At 43.3% G+C, this 19,302-nt stretch overlaps 1 protein-coding gene across 1 annotated transcript in view; it reads left to right on the forward strand.

Moving 5' to 3' along the window:
• Positions 1-19,302, forward strand: part of OBSCN (obscurin, cytoskeletal calmodulin and titin-interacting RhoGEF) — a 193,300-nt gene that overhangs the window by 48,325 nt on the left and 125,673 nt on the right. The window contains exons 21-33 of the mRNA XM_086614829.1: positions 5,346-5,612; positions 5,947-6,059; positions 6,794-6,947; positions 8,339-8,500; positions 8,992-9,096; positions 9,788-10,054; positions 10,685-10,954; positions 11,738-12,004; positions 13,413-13,679; positions 14,857-15,123; positions 16,027-16,296; positions 17,561-17,827; positions 18,324-18,590. Coding sequence (XP_086470955.1) covers positions 5,346-5,612; positions 5,947-6,059; positions 6,794-6,947; positions 8,339-8,500; positions 8,992-9,096; positions 9,788-10,054; positions 10,685-10,954; positions 11,738-12,004; positions 13,413-13,679; positions 14,857-15,123; positions 16,027-16,296; positions 17,561-17,827; positions 18,324-18,590 — 2,943 coding nt within the window. The remainder of the gene's footprint in view (positions 1-5,345; positions 5,613-5,946; positions 6,060-6,793; positions 6,948-8,338; positions 8,501-8,991; positions 9,097-9,787; positions 10,055-10,684; positions 10,955-11,737; positions 12,005-13,412; positions 13,680-14,856; positions 15,124-16,026; positions 16,297-17,560; positions 17,828-18,323; positions 18,591-19,302) is intronic.

The following is a 19,302-nucleotide window of genomic DNA, read 5'->3' on the forward strand; positions in this document are numbered from 1 at the left end:
GGACTATCTAATTTTGTCTGTAAAGCCCCTGCCACCAACTGGTGTGGTGTAGGTCATAAAGTAAGGAAGGACTTGATAACAGACCAAGGACATAAAAGGCTGTTATAAAGTGAAAGGGAACAGTGTGTTCTCCATGTGGAAATAACGACAGGAAATAATGGACTTCAATTGCAATGAGAGACATCCAGGTTATATAATAAAAAAAGCTCATTAGTGGTTGGATGACTGAATGGATTGTCTGGAGAGGTTTTGGAGCCTCCATCATGGGTTTAAGAAAAAGTTAGTGAAATATCTGTGTGAGATGACATAAAGAACTGAGCATGTCCTAGAGCTGGAAGAGAAAGGCTGGATTATTTTCCTAGGTCGTTCCAGCCTTATAATATTGTGGTCTTCTGATGGTATCAAAGATATAAAAAATTGATGACAGACTGTCTCATACAGAGCAGGGTTTGTCAAATCACTTCCATGCACTGCTAAGACAGCTTCATCTTCAAAGTCTTCCTGGCTGACAGTTGGCAAAACCCCACTGCTTTAGCATCCTGATATGGGGCACTTATCACTTCTATTGACATTTGCTCATCTTTTTTCCAAACTGAACAGCTCTAGAAAAAAATCCCAACAGATACTACCAGTAACCAGCAGCAGGTATATTAGGCTTGGATTCACAGCCTAAATGTAGCACACCACTTTCAGCTCCTTCTGAAGTCAACAGAGAGAAAAAAATACCTCCAGAGAGTGTTTGAGGTCTTAGATGCATTGAGTTACCTTCTGAAGTCTGTCTGACTACTCAAGGAACCATGGGTGACTACTATTCTGGTTTAGAACTAGATTCAGGTTTACTGTCTCAGTTAAATGGGATGAACTGGGTCCACAGAAGATACAGAAATATAGCACTTCTGTGGTGGCAATGTGTTGGAAGAATCCAGTACGGGATGGGGCAGTTTGCTACTCCATCCTCTTTCACACATTGCATGCCATGGCTTTTTTTTTTTTTTTTTTTTTTCCAGATTCTGGGTGATAACTTAGTTTCCTTCCAGGAAGATGTTTCAGCAGTTAGTTGTAGATTCAGTTATACCTGGTTTTAGGCACTGGCTGTTGCTGTAGCCAAGCAGTAAAACCAAAAATGATGGAACAGTGTTCGTATAGGAAATAATTGGGTAGTCCTGACAGCTGCCAACAGTGTTTCATGCAAGGTGAGTCAGGCAAGCATAAATATGTATCTGTCTCTGGTTTACAAACTTCCTAATCTAGTGGAGAGAGAGGATTTTGGTTTGTGTTTCCCAGGCACTCAGCTGCCTTCTCATCACTTATGCTTAGTGTCACTATAAAAAGTAGCTCTGCTGATGAATTGGGTAGTTTCATGTAGTGATGGAAACTCAAATTGATCTGAGAGTGACCATGATCAAAAAGAGGAATTGGCTCACTGTAGCAGGGAATTATTTTTATGTATGATCATCCAGGCCTTTGTTATGAGATGCAGCAGGAAAGAGGCTGCATACAAGAATCTCCGACTAAATGTATTCTGCATCCAAGTCCTCCAGCTGAGATGGCACTGAGCTCTCACACTGCTTTACAGCCAAGGCAAGACTCTAAAAGCAGAAGTCTAAAATCATGCTCCATTTTTTGGCGTTTAAGCAAATGGTCTCTTTTCAGGACAATGTGTTAGAACTTACACTGAGGTCAGCAAAAGTTCTTTAAATGCTTGCAGTATGGGAAATTGAGCTATTACTACTATTTGGTACTCCACTTTAGTTCAGGAAGCCTGATTTTAGAGGACCTTTATTTAAAAAACATGAAGCTGGACTGATACTGTATGGTTTGAAATAGATTGCTTTCAGAGCAAGGTAAATAAGGATTAGCTGTGTGAAAATCTGTTGATTTACATCAGTGTAAAAGTTGCTTCATTAAAAGATAAACATCTGTTCTGATCTTAAGATGCCAGGAGATTCTAAAACCAACTGAGCTGCTCAAACCCAAAACATATCTGGCTGAATATCTATTTTCAGTTTTGACCAGGATAAGATGTTTGTGGAAGACTCAAGTAAGTCATGGGTAAAGTGGTTCTTCCTCTGATACACCTTTAAGCTTTCAGCAGGGAAAAGCATAATTAGGTCAATTAATTATAGCAGAAATTATACTGGGAACACGAGTATGAAATTTGAAATCTCAGGACACAATATATTGTCTATTAAAATAAATCCTGTAAAAATTCTACCATTCCCCAATTGTTGCTGCTTTATGACAAGACCTCCAAAAAAGATATTTTTTTTTTTTAATTCTATGTAGGACACCAGGTGAGGACATATCCAGGAGGCCACTTGCCGAGTTAGAAATGGCTATGCTATTTAGTTAATGTTTTTGCAAGTCCCTTTTGCTATCTCATCAGAAAAATTTCAGTTTGGTCTTCAGTCCATTCACTGTTTGAGAAATAGGGGAATGATGCAACTTCTAGTGAGCAAAGCAGGATAGCTGGGGTCTTAGTTTGGGAAGCAAAGAACAAGCTCCTGGAAGTGACTGTACTTCCCTCATTTGTCTGGTTCAAGATATGTCCTTGGGGCAAATCTGTGTTTAAGTGGTCGTGGCTTTGGAGATGGTCATTAAGAGAGGAATCAGTGTGGTTTCCTTGAGAGAGGAATTAGACAGGATCCTTCAATGGATGCATATGTTCCTCTGTAAACCTGCTGTGAAACAACAGCAGCAGAGGATATAGGAAAAGCATAAGGAACTGGTATTATGTGGAGTCCACCATCACCCTCCTGAGGCAAGCAGTACAGTGCTTCTACACGTTTTCTTAATAAAGTCATGGTCTACTCATATCATCTCTGTGCAACCTTTGGAGAAACAGTTTGTTCTCTGTTGTCCTCCATGTGACATAGGGGCAGATACCATCAGGAGATGCTTAAGCCTCAGAGAGGCCATGGTGTCCCCAGCCCAAGAGCTGGGTCCATGACCAGACCATGTCCACTGAACAGAGCCCTCAGCCCACTCCTGGTCAGGTTTGCATTCAGATCTTGTCTCAATGTGGATTATTTAATGACTTTAAACCGAAAGAGGGCAGATTTAGATTAGATATAAGGAAGAAATTTTTCACTCTGAGGGTGGTGAGGCACTGGAACAGGTTGCCCAGAGAAGCTGTGGATGCCCCATCCCTGGAAGTGTTCAAGGCCAGGTTGGATGAGGCTTTGAGCAACCTGATGTAGGGCAGGGTGTCCCTGCCCATGGCGGGGGGTTTGGAACTAGGTGATCTTTAAGGTTCCTTCCAACCCAAACCATTCCATGATTCTATAATTTTATGAAACATGTGCTAGGAAGGTCGAAATATTCTCAGGGGACTCATAGGGAGTTGAAGGTTTTTGTGAGTATTTTGTGGCTTTGTAGAGGTTTGTGTTTTTTTCAGTTGGCAGCTGAATTTCTTTTAAGAGTGAGACAAGTTTAAATACTAAATCCATTTTACTGGCTGATAGGGCACTGATGTCTTGTAGTGGGAACAGGTAATATCCACCCAAAACACAGATGCTTCATCCCCTAAGCTGTAAGGTGTCAGCACACTTCACACCATGTCATAGATTATTTTTTTTTCTTTTACTAAGAGCTTTCTCCTCTCCTTGCTACTTCCCTCCCTGCCTTCTTTTATCCTAGTTGAAAAGCTGAATAATATTGTTTATTCCTTTATGCTCAATTAATCTCTGTTGATCATCTCCTTTCTCTTGATCATGCCTGAAGAATAAGTATTTTTAGCAACTTCTCTCTTGCTGTACAGCACAAGGAGCCTGGTCCCAGCGTAAATAACAGCGTTATCATCTTCTAGAGTGTTTCTTCCTGATGGTTAATGGTGACCACCTGTCGTGATTTAGGCCAATTCGGCAACTAAACTCCACACAGCCACTCTCTCACTCCTTCTCCAGTCAAGTGGAGAGGAGAAAAATATAATAAAACAACTGAGGGTGAGACAAGAACAGAGGGAGCATCCACCAGCCATGGTCCCGGGCAAAACAGACTCGGCTTGGGAATAAAACAATTCATTTTACTAACAGTTATTTTGAAAAGATAGAGACAAAGAAAACCTGTTAATCGAGAGGATAAAAAGAAAACAAAGCCAGATCTTAAAAACAACATCTCCCCACCCCCCTTTCCTTTTCTTCCCGGCGCTACCTCCCCCAGCGACGCAGGGGACAGGGAATGGGGGAGTGCAGGTCAGTTTATCCATGCTGTTACTGCCGCTCCTCTCTTAAAGGAGGAGGAGCCCTTACACCATTTTCCCTTGCTCCAGTGGATCCCCTACTCACGAGGAAAATCCACAAACTTCTCCAGCGTGAGTCCTACCTACAGGATGCAATCCTTCCCCATCGGATTGCTCCAGTGTGGGCTTTACCACAGTCTCGGATTCTTAGGGAGTTGTGGCCACTTGCTCCAGCGTGGGTTGTCCCACGGACTCTGGATGCCTCTCTGCCTTGTCGTGCGTCCCATGCTTCATGACCGTCCTCAGGTCCAGACATCTATTCTCCAACGTGGCTTCTCCACGGGCTGCGAGTGGGTCTCTGCTCCATTGAGACCGTCCTGGCTGCAGTGGGGGCCACCTGCCATCTCGCCACCGGTTGCAGGTGAAACTCAGCTCCGGCACCTCGTCCCGCTCCATCCTTCACTGACCCGGTGTCTGTGTGACCATTTCTCTCAGATCTCAGCCCTCTCTGGGTGAACTCGGCCCGGTGGGCACCCCGGGAGCAGGGACCTCCCTGAGTTCCCCAAGCGGCTCCGCCGCCACCATCCTCAGCGGGTGGCGCCAGCCCGGCCCGGGCCGCCCCCCTCCCTTCTCCTCACTCCTGGGCACAGGCACACACCTTTCCGGTTCCTTTGTCCCGACATAAATAGGGCAATTCACAGAGGCACCGATTGGCTCAAACCCCGAGGGGGATGGGAGTCCGACCTGGTGGCCAGCTCCTGCCACCAGAACCCCCCACATCAAACCATCACACCACCTCAGCCAGCACAAGAATGTCTCTACTCCTCCGTGTGTGTGCGTGTACAACTTCAGAGCTTATTTCTGGCATAGACTGTGAGTGTGGTGCATCTTGCTAGAAAAAGGGTCAGTTTACTCTTTTTCTGCAATATTTGACTGACTTGTTTGTCCCAGCTGAAAGCAGCCATTTTAAGAATAGCAGCCATGCTGGCAGTATGGTCATGAACATTTTTTGTTTCCTGCAAAGGCGGTTGGTTGATTAGCAGATTTCAATTAATTGGCAGGTACCTGCGTGAGGAATAGGGAAATAATCTATTTTGGAAGTCCTCAGGCTGTTTCAAGGCTGTCAATGTGAGATCTCCAACTTGTCCTTGTTGTTTTTTTCCAGTGAGGCAGATCAAGCTGGTAAAAGGTCTTCAGCCCCTCGAAGTCTCTGAGAAAGGGACCGTCACCTTTGAGGTGGAGGTGTCGCATGAGGACGTGGAAGGGACCTGGCAGAAGGATGGCGTTCGGCTGAAGCCTTCACCAAATATCAGCATTGGTGTCCTGGGGAAGAAACATTCACTGACTCTTTCTTCAGTGACTCTTGAAGATGCAGGACTCATCTCCTTCAAAGCAGACGGCATTCATTCATCAGGGACGCTCACTGTGACAGGTACACAGACCCCAAAGTCTCAGGCCGTGGTTAGTTCGGGACACGGTTGTCTTCTTCTGACTCAGAGAGTGAGCTTTTAAGAGAGGAACAAGCTTTCTGAGTAACTGCAAAGGAAGTTAAGCACTAGACCACCATCAGTAACATATCCTTCTAATGTCAAAAGGATTATTGTAGCATCATTGTTCACAGAACAGCTCATGGTAATGTGCTTAAAACAATAGGATTTTGTTGTCACATGTTTTATTAAGCATTGAAACTAGGCTCTGCCCGGCTCGTGCTGGATGGTCTTGAAGACCTAATTCACCACTAACTGGAGTTTCTCCTTTTTTTGCAGAATTGCCTGTGAGAATCAGCAAACCTTTGGTGGACATCAGTGTAACTCAGAAGGACAAAGCCACATTTGAGTGTGAGCTGTCCAGGCCCAACGTGGATGTTAAGTGGTTCAAGGTACAGCACTTAACAGATAGTGGTATTTTAATTTCCAGCTTCTCTGGAAGGCAATGAGAGCCTTTAATTTCACTCCAAGGGGACACAAGTCTGAACCTTTGCTCTACAGCTCTTAGCATTGCTCTCTTGTCCTTACGTTCATTTACTCACCCAGTTCATCCCTGTTATTTATTTACCGGGTGTGTTTATCAGGTTGCAAGTTAAACTTTTCTTACACATTCTTGAAGAAACACATTCTTGCACAGAATGTGAGTGCTGCTTTTGAGAGCAATGCAGTCTTGTGCTCTACTTCACGCCCAGCAGTTCTCACCCAGGATTTATAGCTTTATTGGGAACTGTGATTTAAGGTGAAGCCTCAATTACTTTTGCACCTGATAGTCATTTTAGGGATCAGCTCAGTTGTTTCATACACTTTCCTTGAGTCTCAGCTGATTCTTCTCTTAAACGAGGATAACAGCGATTCGTCAAGGTGATATCTGAAGGGGCCAACCCTGCACAGTGCCTTAAGCCTTCAAATAGGTGTCTAAGGTCAACCAGAAGTTAAGCATGTTCTTCAGCCATTCCTCCTTCTTGAAAACTTTACACCATGCTGAAGTGTCAGCATATGTTCCAGTAAGCACTGTTCCATTAAATCCAATGAGACAGGTGAATTAAGCACAGATCTGAATGTTTGTTTTGCTTAATGCAGACATAGAAGTGTTGATGGTGATCTGGTTTGGCCTTTTCCCTTCTAGGATGGGAAGGATCTCCGGCAAAGTAAAAAAGTGGGGGTTATTTCCCAGGGAAATAAGAGAAGCCTCATTATTCACAAGTGTGAATATGAAGACCAGGGAACCTATACGTGCGAAGCAGCTGAAGACAAGACATCAGCTACCCTAAAGGTTCATGGTATGTTTGACTGAAGTAGGAAATTAAGTGCAGTATTTTTGACTATACAGCAAGAAATGCCTCACGGACAGTTTGTGTATTTTGCAACTACTCGTTTTGGTTAACTTTCTCTTCCTAGTGAGAAAGCACTGGCAGAGCTGTCCCATCCTTGCCCTATCCTTAGAGGAATATTTTTGGAAGAGGTGCTAACTTAGTTTTCCATTTATCATAAATGACTTTTGTTTTCTGGAATTTGAATGGTGTTTCTAGATTGGCAAGTTAGCAAATACCAAACAGCCAGGCACAAAGCAGGGATTCAATGGCTGATGCTGACCTGGTTTGGTTTAGTTTCTGCCATTGTCACAGGGGAAATTTGCCTAAATAGGGACTGGACAAGCCTTGGGTGTGTTCTCCAGAAGTGCCCTGCTTTTATGCCATAAATGCTAAGGAAAAGGTCATGATTCCTGACTGCACCTCTCCTTTATGCTCAAGACGTTCTTTCCTTCCGTGTGTTGCACCGTGCAACTGGTCAAGCACCAAACGTATTTTGTCACCAGGCTCTGAAGCACCAGAGATAAGCTAATGCTAAAGGCTGGTTACTGAACAGGCTGGTCTACTGTGCCCTGGCAGATGTTATTTTCCAGAAGGACATCTGAATAGACAGACCAGCTCTTTCTTATTGCTTACTCGATGCTGTCCTCATGTGGCCACTTGGGTTCAGCAGTATCTTCATGAACGTCTGTCCTATTCCGTTGCTCTGTTGAACTCCCTCTTTTCTCCCTGATTTTGTGACTGGGATGGGTTGCTATTTGAATGCTGGCTGGTTTGCATTTGAACTTTGCTTCTGAGGCTAATCCAAGGTATATAGAGACCTTCCCTTTCAAAAAGAAAGGGCTGCAGTAGCACAGAAATATGGGTCAGTTCTGACATATTTATGCGCACAGCTGCGGAGTTAGAGGATTATATCTCTGAATAAAAGGTATCTCCCAGGTAAAACATGTGGCTGAGGTCCCTGTGGCTGATACAGTCCATACACACAAGCAGGGGAGTAAGAGAAGAGAAGCACGTGAATGAGACAGGTTTATAGTGACACAAGAGGTTGTAGGTTTGTGTTTAATTTTCCTTGGCAGATTTTCGTCCATTAATATGTTTAACTTCTTTTAAAACCTGCGTAAAGTTCTAGCATCCATAAAATTCTCTTGCAGTGAGTTCCACTGTAGGTGGTAATTCTACCAGCAGGTTCAAGCATAAAACATATCTACTGTGTTGAAGAGAGAAACTACCCAGGAAAGGAGGCTGGTCTGGAATAAAACAAGTCCCATTGTTTTTCCACACAATTATGCAGGAGGTAAACACACCACACTCAGTTATGGAGAAACCCCAAATAAGTATTTGTCTCTATGATTTCACAGCCCGAGATATCAAGATTGTTAAACCACTGGAAGACGTGGAAGTGAATGAATACGAGAGTGCGTCTTTCGTCTGTGAGATTTCACACGATGAGGTCCAAACCCAATGGTACAAAAACGACAACAAGCTGAAGGCTGCCGACAATATTAGAATGCGTCAAGATGGTAGGATGAAAAAGGGGGATCTCATTCTTGAATGGGGATGGGTTGGAGTAGGTGCTGGTGTTGGAGAGTAGGCAGAAGGACCTGCCCTTCAAAATCAAGTTAAGAAGGTTTAGCAGAGAGTTTCCCTTTTGTTTAGGGGCTGCAGCTGGGCTGGGACAGTGACATGGTGGGAACTTAAATAAGGCAAATTTGGTGTCATGCCACCATCCCATGCTGCCAGCAGTGGGGAGCAATTTGAATCATCTGAGAGTGGGTGGGACCCTTCTGTTTCAAGGACTTTCCAGATGATGGGGACCACACTCAGTCAGACCTTGAAGGAGCTGAAGTTAGGTTATCCTTTGACACAGGGAATGGTCGGCCTTGCTGCCGTGAGAGTAGGTGGTGATGCACTGAAATGAGAAGAATGAGAAGGTAGAGAGCAGGTAGTGTGCCTTGGGGAGTGGAGCTGTTTGCTCAGGGGAAGCTATGTCTGGTTGCGTGTCTGTTCTCAGGAAAGACCTACTCGTTGACTTACACATGTGTCCAAGTCGAAGATGCAGCAGAGATCAAATTTGTAGCAGAAAAGGCAGAATCTCGTGCCCAGCTTACCGTGAAAGGTAATGATGCTTTTCATGCCAGTACTGCTTAAGCTCTCTACTGTTACAAACCAACCGACCAACTTACCTCACTTTTCATGTGAAGAAGGTTAAACAACACCTAAAGCTTTCAGGGAAAGAAAAATTCCTGCCTACCTTACTGCATCTGAAATGTCAGTCTGGGAATTTACTTTTGCTAAATAGCACAGTTTATTTTCTCAGACGGTTGGTTTTGTACCTTAAGACGTTAATAGTCGTGTTCAAATCTGAGAGACAAAAAGCTGCAGCTTTACTTTCTCCTGCGTTTTCTCTTTTTGGTGCATGTTTAAAAAGAATAGAACATTTTTTGTGTGTTTAACTTAAACAGTGTGATAGAGGCAGAGAGAAGGAAGACATTTGAATTGACACACTGATGAGGTGCTCAGTGAATCTGAGATCAGTCCCTGGTTTTGCTGTAGCACCACTGTGTAATGTTGAGTAAGTTACCTATTATCTCTGCAGTTTAGCCATCCATGGAGTAAACTAGGGATAAAAAGTTTTCCTTTCATTAGGTTTTCACTTGCTGTGTGTTAGCTGAGAGCTTAGGATCATGGAGGTTCCTGTCATTGTCCACAAAACTGACCATAAAAGAAATATTGTTAATGAGTTTTTTAATTGGCACCTTTCATGAAAACGGTACTGATTATTCTGTCTTTTTTTTTACTCCTTTTAGAGCTGCCTGTAAAAATTGTGAAGCCTTTGCGAGATAAGATTGCTCTGGAAAAACACCGGGGATTCCTGGAATGCCAGGTGTCTCGTGCCAATGCCAAAGTCCGGTGGTACAAAAAGGATGTTGAAATTCACCCTAGTGACAAATACGAAATTGTGAGCGACGGTGTCTATCGGAAACTCATCATCAATGATGCAGACTATGAGGATGAAGACACGTACACTTGTGATGCCTTTGATGACAAAAGCAGTGCTAATTTCTTTGTTGAAGGTAGTAAACCATTTTTTCCCCTTTAGAGTGCATTGGAAAGAGGATTGGTTGGTTTGAAAAGCCCTTGTCATTTACTTTGAAAACACAATGCTACTTAAAAACTATTTTAATTCTGTGCTTATTTCTCCTGAAGTCTGTTGACACTGCTTCCTTTTAGGATTATAAGAGCAGGAACATCCAAGAAAATGAATATATGGTACATTCTCCTAAGGAAATTCATGTTCCAGAGAATTTTATCAGATGTACTGAAGAAAGTTTGTTGTTCAGAGAAAATTTGCTGTAGCTAGCTGGTCTTTCCTATTTTTAACACCTGCATTTCAACAAACCTTCTTTTCCATGTTGTATGGTGCCAAGTGTTTGATATCAGAGTAGGAAGGTGGCTTTAGAAATAGGACTGAGAATCAGGAGATCTGGATTCTCTTGAGGCAGTGTCACAGTCTCACTGTCTGACCTGTGAACAGCAATTGAAGCTTATTTTTATGAAAAAAAAAAAAAGAATGTTTTAAGGCCTTTTGACCAATAAGTGCAGTATCAAAGTGCAGCAAAAATGGCATGAGTGTGCAGGATGCTAACGAAAGAGTTCTTTCATGCCTCCTAAATCCCTGCTTTCCCATTCCGTCTTTCACCCAGAGCAAGCCATTAATATTGTAAAAGAATTGTGTGATGAGGATGTGACTGAGCCTGAAGAAGCCAAGTTCGAATGCGAGATATCCATTCCATCTGTGAAACCCCCCAAATGGTTGCTACGAGGAGAAGTCTTACAGGCTGGCAGAAACATTATCATGCAGCAAGAAGGCACCATCCACAGGCTGACGATACTGAAAACCAGTACTGATATGACAGGCACCGTCCAGTTCTCCATTGGCAAATCAAAATCCACAGCAAACCTGCTTGTCAGAGGTAATGTGGTATGTCCTGGGTTGAATTAGATCACAAGAGATCATTCTTTTCACAGTCTCTAGAAAGTAATTTTGCAGACATGCTGTCTGATGTGCAGACTCCTCTGGCTGGAGTCTTGGAAATGTGTGTGTACCTAGAAGATCTTAGTTCCTGATTACAAGTTGTTGGGTGCAGTGCTGGCTGAACTAAATGAGACAGCAACGTCTCAGGAAGGGATCCAATTCAATGAGTTTGGAGTGCTTGATATTCAAATCTATTGGGCTAAGACTGGGGGATTTTCTCTTGACTTTCCCAAAGAGGACAAAACAGATAAATTTGCCAGGACAGTTTATTTTGTCCCATTTCTGAACTAGACAAGTTTGATAGCTCATTAACTTAATCCACTTTGTCATCGACTTGATGTGGGACAAAGCTTCAAGGCTTTTCATCTTCTGCTGTCACCTTAGTAAACATCTCCAGTCACATCCTGAAGTCCTTGTGTTGTCTTTAATTTGCTCTTATTCGAATAAAAATTTCAATTAGAGAGAAATTCGGTAAGCACTCAACCAGAACTGGACTAAGCATTTGATAGTTAATACACAGTATTATCGTAGAGAAACCAACATTTCCTATGGATCATCACGTTGGTTTAGCTTCAAAGCAAATCAGAAACCTGTAGCATCATCTGAGCAATTCACCAAACAGTTGAGCAACATACATGGAATTAATTGGCATGAAATACACATCGGAAACTTTATTCTCCTTCAGCTTGATCCTTTCTGGTTTCCCAATCCTGCTTTGCAGATTACCACATACAGATCACCAGGAAGATGGAGGACAAGACAGCTCTGGAGCGCCATTCAGTCATCCTCTCCTGCGACTTCAGGCCTTCTCCAAAGGTTGTGAAGTGGTTCAAGGGCCACGCGCCCATCGAGCCCTCCGAGAAGTACAAAATCAAGCGGGAGCAGCATTCGGCGGAGCTCAAGATTTTGAAGGTGAAGCCCGAAGATGCTGGTGTGTACAAGTGCAGGGCTGGAAACGCAGAGACCGAAGCCACGCTGACCGTTGAAGGTACGAGTGGCTTGCAGCAGGACGACTTGCCTGTTGCACGTCTTTATGGTTGAGTACTTCACTCTGGGTTTCTCTTCTTGAGCAGAGGTAGATTCCCAGAGTTTTTTTTCTGCTAATTTTATGTAAATGCAATATCTGAAGTGAACTGACTGTATCATGCACTGTCCTGATATTACACAGCACTGAAATCCAGCGCTTGCCATGACATAGGTAATGCACCTGGAAGGGCACCACCTAGGTAAGGCAGAAATTCCTGTGTCTTTCTCCAGGCACATTATTTTCCATTTAATCTAAGGAAATAGAGCTCTGGTACTTCTATTTAAAAACGTCCTTTTTGTTAAACTGCTGCAGGTCTCTGATTCTGGTGATCTTACTTGTGGTTTTAAGTTCCTGCCCACTCTGTCAGCTTTTATACCTGCTGTGTGTTTCTTATTCCTGATGTTGTTCTACCTCATCCGTGTATGGCACTATTTTTAGCCAGTTCTTCACCTCTGGTGAAACTGTGGGAAAAGATGATCACTGTGTCACTGTCAGCAAGACTTGGAGATGAGCCACGGAATCATTTCCAGAAGTCCAGGGCGCAGCTCTTGGTAACAGTTTGGCCTTGCGAAGGTTCATCCAAACACCAAAATTATTTAATACTCCCAAACTCTCCTCTGAGTTAGCTGGTCCTTGAGAAACAGCTGTTCACGAGTGGAGAAGCTGCAAAGAGAAGCCTCTGGCCAAGGACTGGAAAAGAATTCAATTCCTGTTGCTCCCTAATCCTAAGCAAGTTGTTTAATCTTTTTGTACTTGCTGTTTGTGGCCCAAACCATCACCTTCATCTCATCCTCTGTGTTTCCCTGGCGGTGAGTTAGGGACAATTTAGTTACAGAGTGTACGTGTGCGTGCAGTGACGAACACAGAAGGATTGGTGCTCTGTGGAGTATTTAGGCACCACTGTAACGTTATTACCATTTTAGAAAGACGGACTTATTTTTAAATTGAGAAGAAAAAAAAAGCGAAACAGTTTTATGTGTAAAAAGAGAACTGAGAGCTCTGGATAATATAATCTTTTTAACTGATTTTCTTGTGTTGGATCAAATGCAGAACCAAGTAAATGAAATGTAATCATAGAATGATTTATGTTGGAAGGGACCTCAAAGATCATCTAGTTCCAACCCCCCACCATGGGCAGGGACACCTTTCACTACACCAGGTTGCCCAAAGCCTCATCCAACCTGGCCTTGGTACACTGCCAGGGATGGGGCATCCACAACTTCATGCAAAGGCTACTTTGGGTGACCCATGATGTACAGAAGACCAGACTAAATCATCTAATAAACTCTCTAAACACTATGAAATCTATTTGTGGTAACAGTACGGATTTATGGTAACAGTGGTGATGGTGCACCTTGGTTTCCTACAGCCCGCAACGTAGAAGTACTCAAACATCTGCAGGACGTGGAAATCGAAGAAGAGAGTTCCGCTGTCTTCTCCTGCGAGCTGTCCCACGACGACGAGGATGTGGAATGGTTCCTCAACGGCACCCTCCTTTACACCAACAACTTCAATGACATCAGGAACGTTGGCAGTTGCTACATGCTGACGATGAAGCACGTCAAGCCTGAGGATGCGGGCACAGTGACAATGAAGTCAGACAAGGTGTCAGAGAGCGTGCATCTGAAGGTGATAGGTGAGTTGTGATCATACACCTCCTGAACGTAAATAAGAGATGCAGAGGAGCTCTTATTTACCATAGTCATGCAGCAGTCCTGCTCTTAAGCTTCACCTCTCTGGGGCTGAGTAATCAGTGCATGGGGGCTTTCTTCCAGCCTAAGTTTCTAGTGTAGCTGATGATTTTTCTGTGGAAGACTGTTTTGGTCTCCTGCCAAACTTTCCATAGCTATTTAGCATCCTTTTACTTGTCATCCGCATGGTCTCAACAGCAATTTCATTTACTTGCTCTCTTCAATAGTATATAGTCTACAAACTGTTATTTATAAAGATTTTTGTCTGTAAGGAGATGAGTTTCAGTGTACCTCCAAGGGTAGGGCACACCGTTCAGTACATCAGTTCTGGAGTTGGATTGATTCAGCAGAGAAAGCAGTTTGCTGCTGTCCTTAATATGCCTTAAACTTTGGTCACACATCTGAGTTGCTGTGGTTTAACATGTTCTTGTGCATCAGCTAAGCCACAGTAAGTCATATGAATTATTATAGGCATGTTAGAAACATGAAGTAAAACATTTTCTGCTCCTCCACGATGCAAACAAGGACTTCCTTAGATCTAATCTATCTTGTTGCGTAGCTATTCCACAGAAGCATGAAGATGTCTCTCTGGCCTTCATTAGGGCCCTTCATAGATTTCATAGATTTCATAGATTTCTAGGTTGGAAAAGACCTTAGGGATCATCGAGTCCAACCGTCCCTAACCCCCATTAAACCATGTCGCTAAGTAGATCATCCACCCTATTCTTAAACACATCCAGGTATGGCTTCATGCCTGCTCCAAGCCCCATTCCCTGTGATGGGATCTCCTGTGCTTGACAGATGCCCCAACACAGAGAAAAATGAGTCCTTGCAGCCTCCTAGGTGTGCAGCTGTAAGAGAGGCCACAATTTCAGCACTGAATGTCACTCCCCACCCACTGCAATGCAGGCTGCCTCTCTCTTTCCCTGCCTCCTCCCATTAATAAATTCTAATTTCTCTAAAACTCATTCCAATCATGAGGTGTGAGGCTTCTTTAGATTCTGCATTGGTATCATCAGCATTGCCAAGAGTTTACTTAAACTCTCTTTGAATATTTGGTAGCAACTGAAAATGCCTCAACTTAAATATCCTGGTTGTTCTGTTTTGCCCGTTAACCTTCAGAGAAACCTGCTGTCTTCATGAAGTCCTTGGATGATGTTTTTGGTGAGGAACGAGGTGTGATTAAACTGGAATGTGAAGTCTCCAAAGAGAAGGTCAGACCTATTTGGAAAAAGGATGGTGTGAACCTCACTTCTGGTAACAAGTATGAGCAGATACAGTCCGGGAAGACCCTGTGCCTCCTTATCCATGACCTCGAAAAGACAGATGCAGGTTTATACACATGTGATATTGGCACTGATGTTGCCAAGTCAAAGGTCAGCGTTCAGGGTAAGTATTGTAGATGATGGCCAGCCAAGGGGTGCTGCAAATAGGGGTGGGCTTGGCCACTTTGTCTGGCACCTGTTCCTCCATAAGTCTCATGTAACACAATGATGTCTGAACAATCTCTCTTATTCTTTAATGTAAGTATTATCTGGTGTTTCAATGAAAAATCACGTGTCAGGAATGTAGTGGCAATATTTCCTTCCTGAACATCCCTAAGGTGCAGAAATCCTCCCGGAAGAGCAAATAATTTCTAAAAAATAAACCCAACCAAAGCCACAAAATAAACAAAAAAACCCAAACAGCTTGTGTTTTATATTTTTCAGCTCTTAATTCAGAGTCTGTTGTGGGAACACAAAAGTAGGACAGCGTTGTCTATTGAAGAGCCCAGCAGTTCAGCCTGTCCTCTCATCCTTGTGGCTACTTGAAGGAAAGAGGAGCCTTCATGGCTTTCGAACTCAGATTGATAATGAGTCAAATTTTGAATTTCTCTGATTTGAACACCAGGAGGGGTGGGATGGTAACAAGTTAAGAAATTGGATGTTTGTCTCTTTTACAGCGGCACGGAGAAAAACCTCACGCAACATCCCAGAGGCTTCCTGTCTGACCACTTTTCTCCCCTCTAGCTAATTGAATCTTGACTCTTCTCCACCAAATGAGCTGTTCTTCATGCAGTCCTTCCAGAGCAAAGCCAGATTTACATTTCACTTTTCCTAAAACTTTGTGGTGATTCTGAGTGGATAATATCTGAGAAACCCTTCTCATCTCAAATACATCTGTAAGGGATGCAGTGTTGTCCTTCTAATCCAGTAGATAAACTAGTCTGATGAGCTAAAAATGTCAATACTACTCCTCATGTCAATCATAAAAGCCCTTTCTCCTTTCATTAACCTGCTTTTTGTCTTCCAGAACTGAACATTGGCATCACCAAACGGCTGAAGAACACTGAAATCCAAGAGGGAGAAGATTGCACTTTTGAGTGTATTTTGTCCCATGAAAGCATTGATGACTTTAACTGGACGCTGAACGGGAGCAAAGTGGAAAGTGGTGGGCGATTTAAAGCCTCTAACATGGGTCGGAAATATACACTTAATATCAAAAACGTGATTCCTGATGATGCTGGGGAAGTCCTTTTCACTGCCCGGGGTCTAACCTCCAAGGCTTCTCTGGTTGTGAAAGGTAATGAGATCAAAAAGTTTTCGCGATTTGGTTTCTTGGGCACCATTTCATAACGTATGTCAGTAAACCATGAGGGTAAACTCTTGTTATGGTCAAAGTGAATAGCAGCCTTCTCTGTCAGCCTTGAAACACTGAAATTTTTCCTTAAAAACAAGTGAAAGGCTTAAAATTGTATAAGTATTTTAGAATTGCAGAATGAACGGGGTTGTGTAATTGTACAGACAATTACTACCCAGAATGTGTGCACCTGAGATAATCACCCAAGGCTCCCTGGGTAGTCAATGGAGAGAAGAAATAGGTAGTTTTCAGACATGGTTCATGACCCACAGTTATTGGGATAAAATAAATTGTTCCTTGAAGTCCATTGCTTGTACTTGGCAAATAACTGCTGGTTGTAGAGTGGCCCTGAAGTGAGTGCCTCTGCTATATATCTTTATAGCGTAGATGTCTATATTTAGTGAGATAGATTCCACCATAAGTCATACCTCCAGTAGCTTCAGTCATGACAAAAATCACAGAATCACAGAATGTTAGGGATTGGAAGGGACCTCAAAGGACCATCTAGTCCAATCCCCCTGCCTGAGCAGGACCACCTAGATCAGATCACACAAGAACGCATCCAGGCGGGTTTTGAACATCTCTATAGAAGGAGACTCCACAACCTCTCTGGGCAGCCTGTTCCAGTGTTCTGTTACCCTTACTGGGAAGAAGTTCTTCCTCATGTTTAAGCGGAACCTCCTGTGTTCCAGCTTGTATCCATTTCCCCTTGTCCTACCATTGGATGCCACTGAGAAGAGCCTGACTCCATCCTCATGACAGTCATCCTTTACATATTTATAAACATTAATGAGGTCCCCCCTCAGTCTCCTCTTCTCCAAGCTAAAGAGACCCAGCTCCAAAAATGACATCCCTTGAAATGGATGCCATTACGTCAAGTCCTCAGTTCCTGTAAGCAATCATGAATATTCACTGAGAGCCCATAGCTGCAATTAATATGAACTAAAGAGCAAGACTACATTTTCCCTCTCTTCCCTAACATAATAAGAATCATTCATTGGAGAATGTGAAAACTCACTGGATATTTGAATTGCAAAAACCTCAACCTCAATCATGACCATGATTGGCAACCTGGTGTAGTGGAGGATTTCTCTGCCGATGGTAGGGGGATTGGAACTAGATGATCTTTCAGGTCCCTTCCAACCCTAACCATTCTATGATTCTATTTTTATTCCAAGTTCTGTTTATATTTTTTTCCCCTCTTCAGAAAAACCTACCGAGGTTATGAAACAGCTGGAGGATAAAACATCAGCAGCGGGGCAGGACATCAGCCTGAGCTGTGAGTTGTCGAAACCTGATGTGAGCATCAGGTGGTACAAGGATGGCAAAGCAATCCGAAAAAGCCAGAAATATGACTTGCACCAAGAGGGAACACGGGCCATTCTGATCATCCATGACTCCACGGTCAAGGACAGTGGGGAGTACACCTGTGAGACAGAGGTCTCTAAAACAAAAGCCAGGGTCACAGTGCAAGGTCAGTTGAAGCATGCGTAGGGGCTGGCATGTACAGAAGTTGGGGGTAAATAACTGCAGCCTATGGGAGATGTTTTTTTCTTATATTTCCCTAAACAGAATCAATTTTAGTTTTCAAAAAATGTCATGGATTAACAGCTTTTAAAAAAAAACTCTGAAAAAAACACATCGTAGGTACTAAAGAATCTTATGTGCTACACAATAAGCCAATCAAAATTGGCAGTTTGAATTAATCTTTTGTGAACATGGGTGATCAAAACCATATGCAGTCTGCTGGGTAACATCTCACCAGCACCTGTATAATGGCAGGTACAGGTATCTTCTGGGAATATTTTATCTGATATGTCCTGTGACATGAGGTGGACGTGGTGACCTTAGGTCCTTTCCATCTCTATATTCTGTGATTCTACAAGTGGAGGCAGAGGATATTCAAGACCACTCTGTATGCACAAGACTTGTTTGGGTAACAAATCTCTCTGTCTCTTTTTTCCTTCCAGAAAAACCTAATTATTTTGTCAAGGAACTTTCAGATCTAAAAGTCGATGAAGCTGGAACTGCAGTTTTTATGTGCCAGAGTGAAAAAGCTGCATCCTCTGTGGTCTGGAGGAAAGGCATAGCTGAACTCAGGGCTGGCAGGAAGTACGAGATCACGCAGAAAGGACAAGTCCTGCAGCTGACCATAAATAACTTGGAGAAAAGTGACAGTGACACTTACACCTGCGACATTGGTGACGCCCAGTCCAGAGCCAAGCTAGTCGTGCAAGGTATGCATGAGAGGAATACACTTGTACATCCAGTTTCTCCACCAGGAAACATTTTATGCATAGGCAGAACTGTTTCTGAGCTTACAGATAGCAAATCTTCTGATTTTTGGGTCTGTCTGAGTCACAATATATATACACTGCACAGCACGGGGACAAAAATGTAGCAACATGGAGATGGACATGCAGAACAATTTGTTGAGTTGAAGAAGTTACATCGAGAGTACTTTGGGTATGATTTAAAACCAAAAACGTTGATGTGAGGAGAGGCTGGTGTTCCTGTGTGAACATATGATATATATGATTCAGAGTGATTCACTTTATTAGAAGAGGAATAAAGTGTTCTGCCTCCCGGGCTTTCTCCATATCCTTGATGCCTCTTTCCAGTAGTGGTTTCTAAGAGGGGATGGGTGAATGAGTGGTCCAAGGATCTTTAACTGCTTAATGTCCTTCTACACCTTAGAGATGAAAGGGTACAACCCAATCTCCAGCTGGAGAGTGCAACCCAAACAGCTTTTCTTTGGTGCTCCAGGCAGTACATGAGCTGTGGTGGCCAACACCAACAGCAGAGCCGTGTTTAAGGGGAAGGAGTGATGTCTGGTTGTTACTGCTCCTCACAGTTCTCTCACTGGGACCCTGACTGGGAGAAACTCTTCAGCTGAAATAGATGAAGCAAGGAAGAGAACAGAAGGAACAACTCAAGAATAGTCACATG

Source organism: Tauraco erythrolophus, chromosome 7 (genome assembly GCF_009769465.1).
Source record: "Tauraco erythrolophus isolate bTauEry1 chromosome 7, bTauEry1.pri, whole genome shotgun sequence".
Classification (NCBI taxonomy): Eukaryota; Metazoa; Chordata; class Aves; order Musophagiformes; family Musophagidae; genus Tauraco; species Tauraco erythrolophus.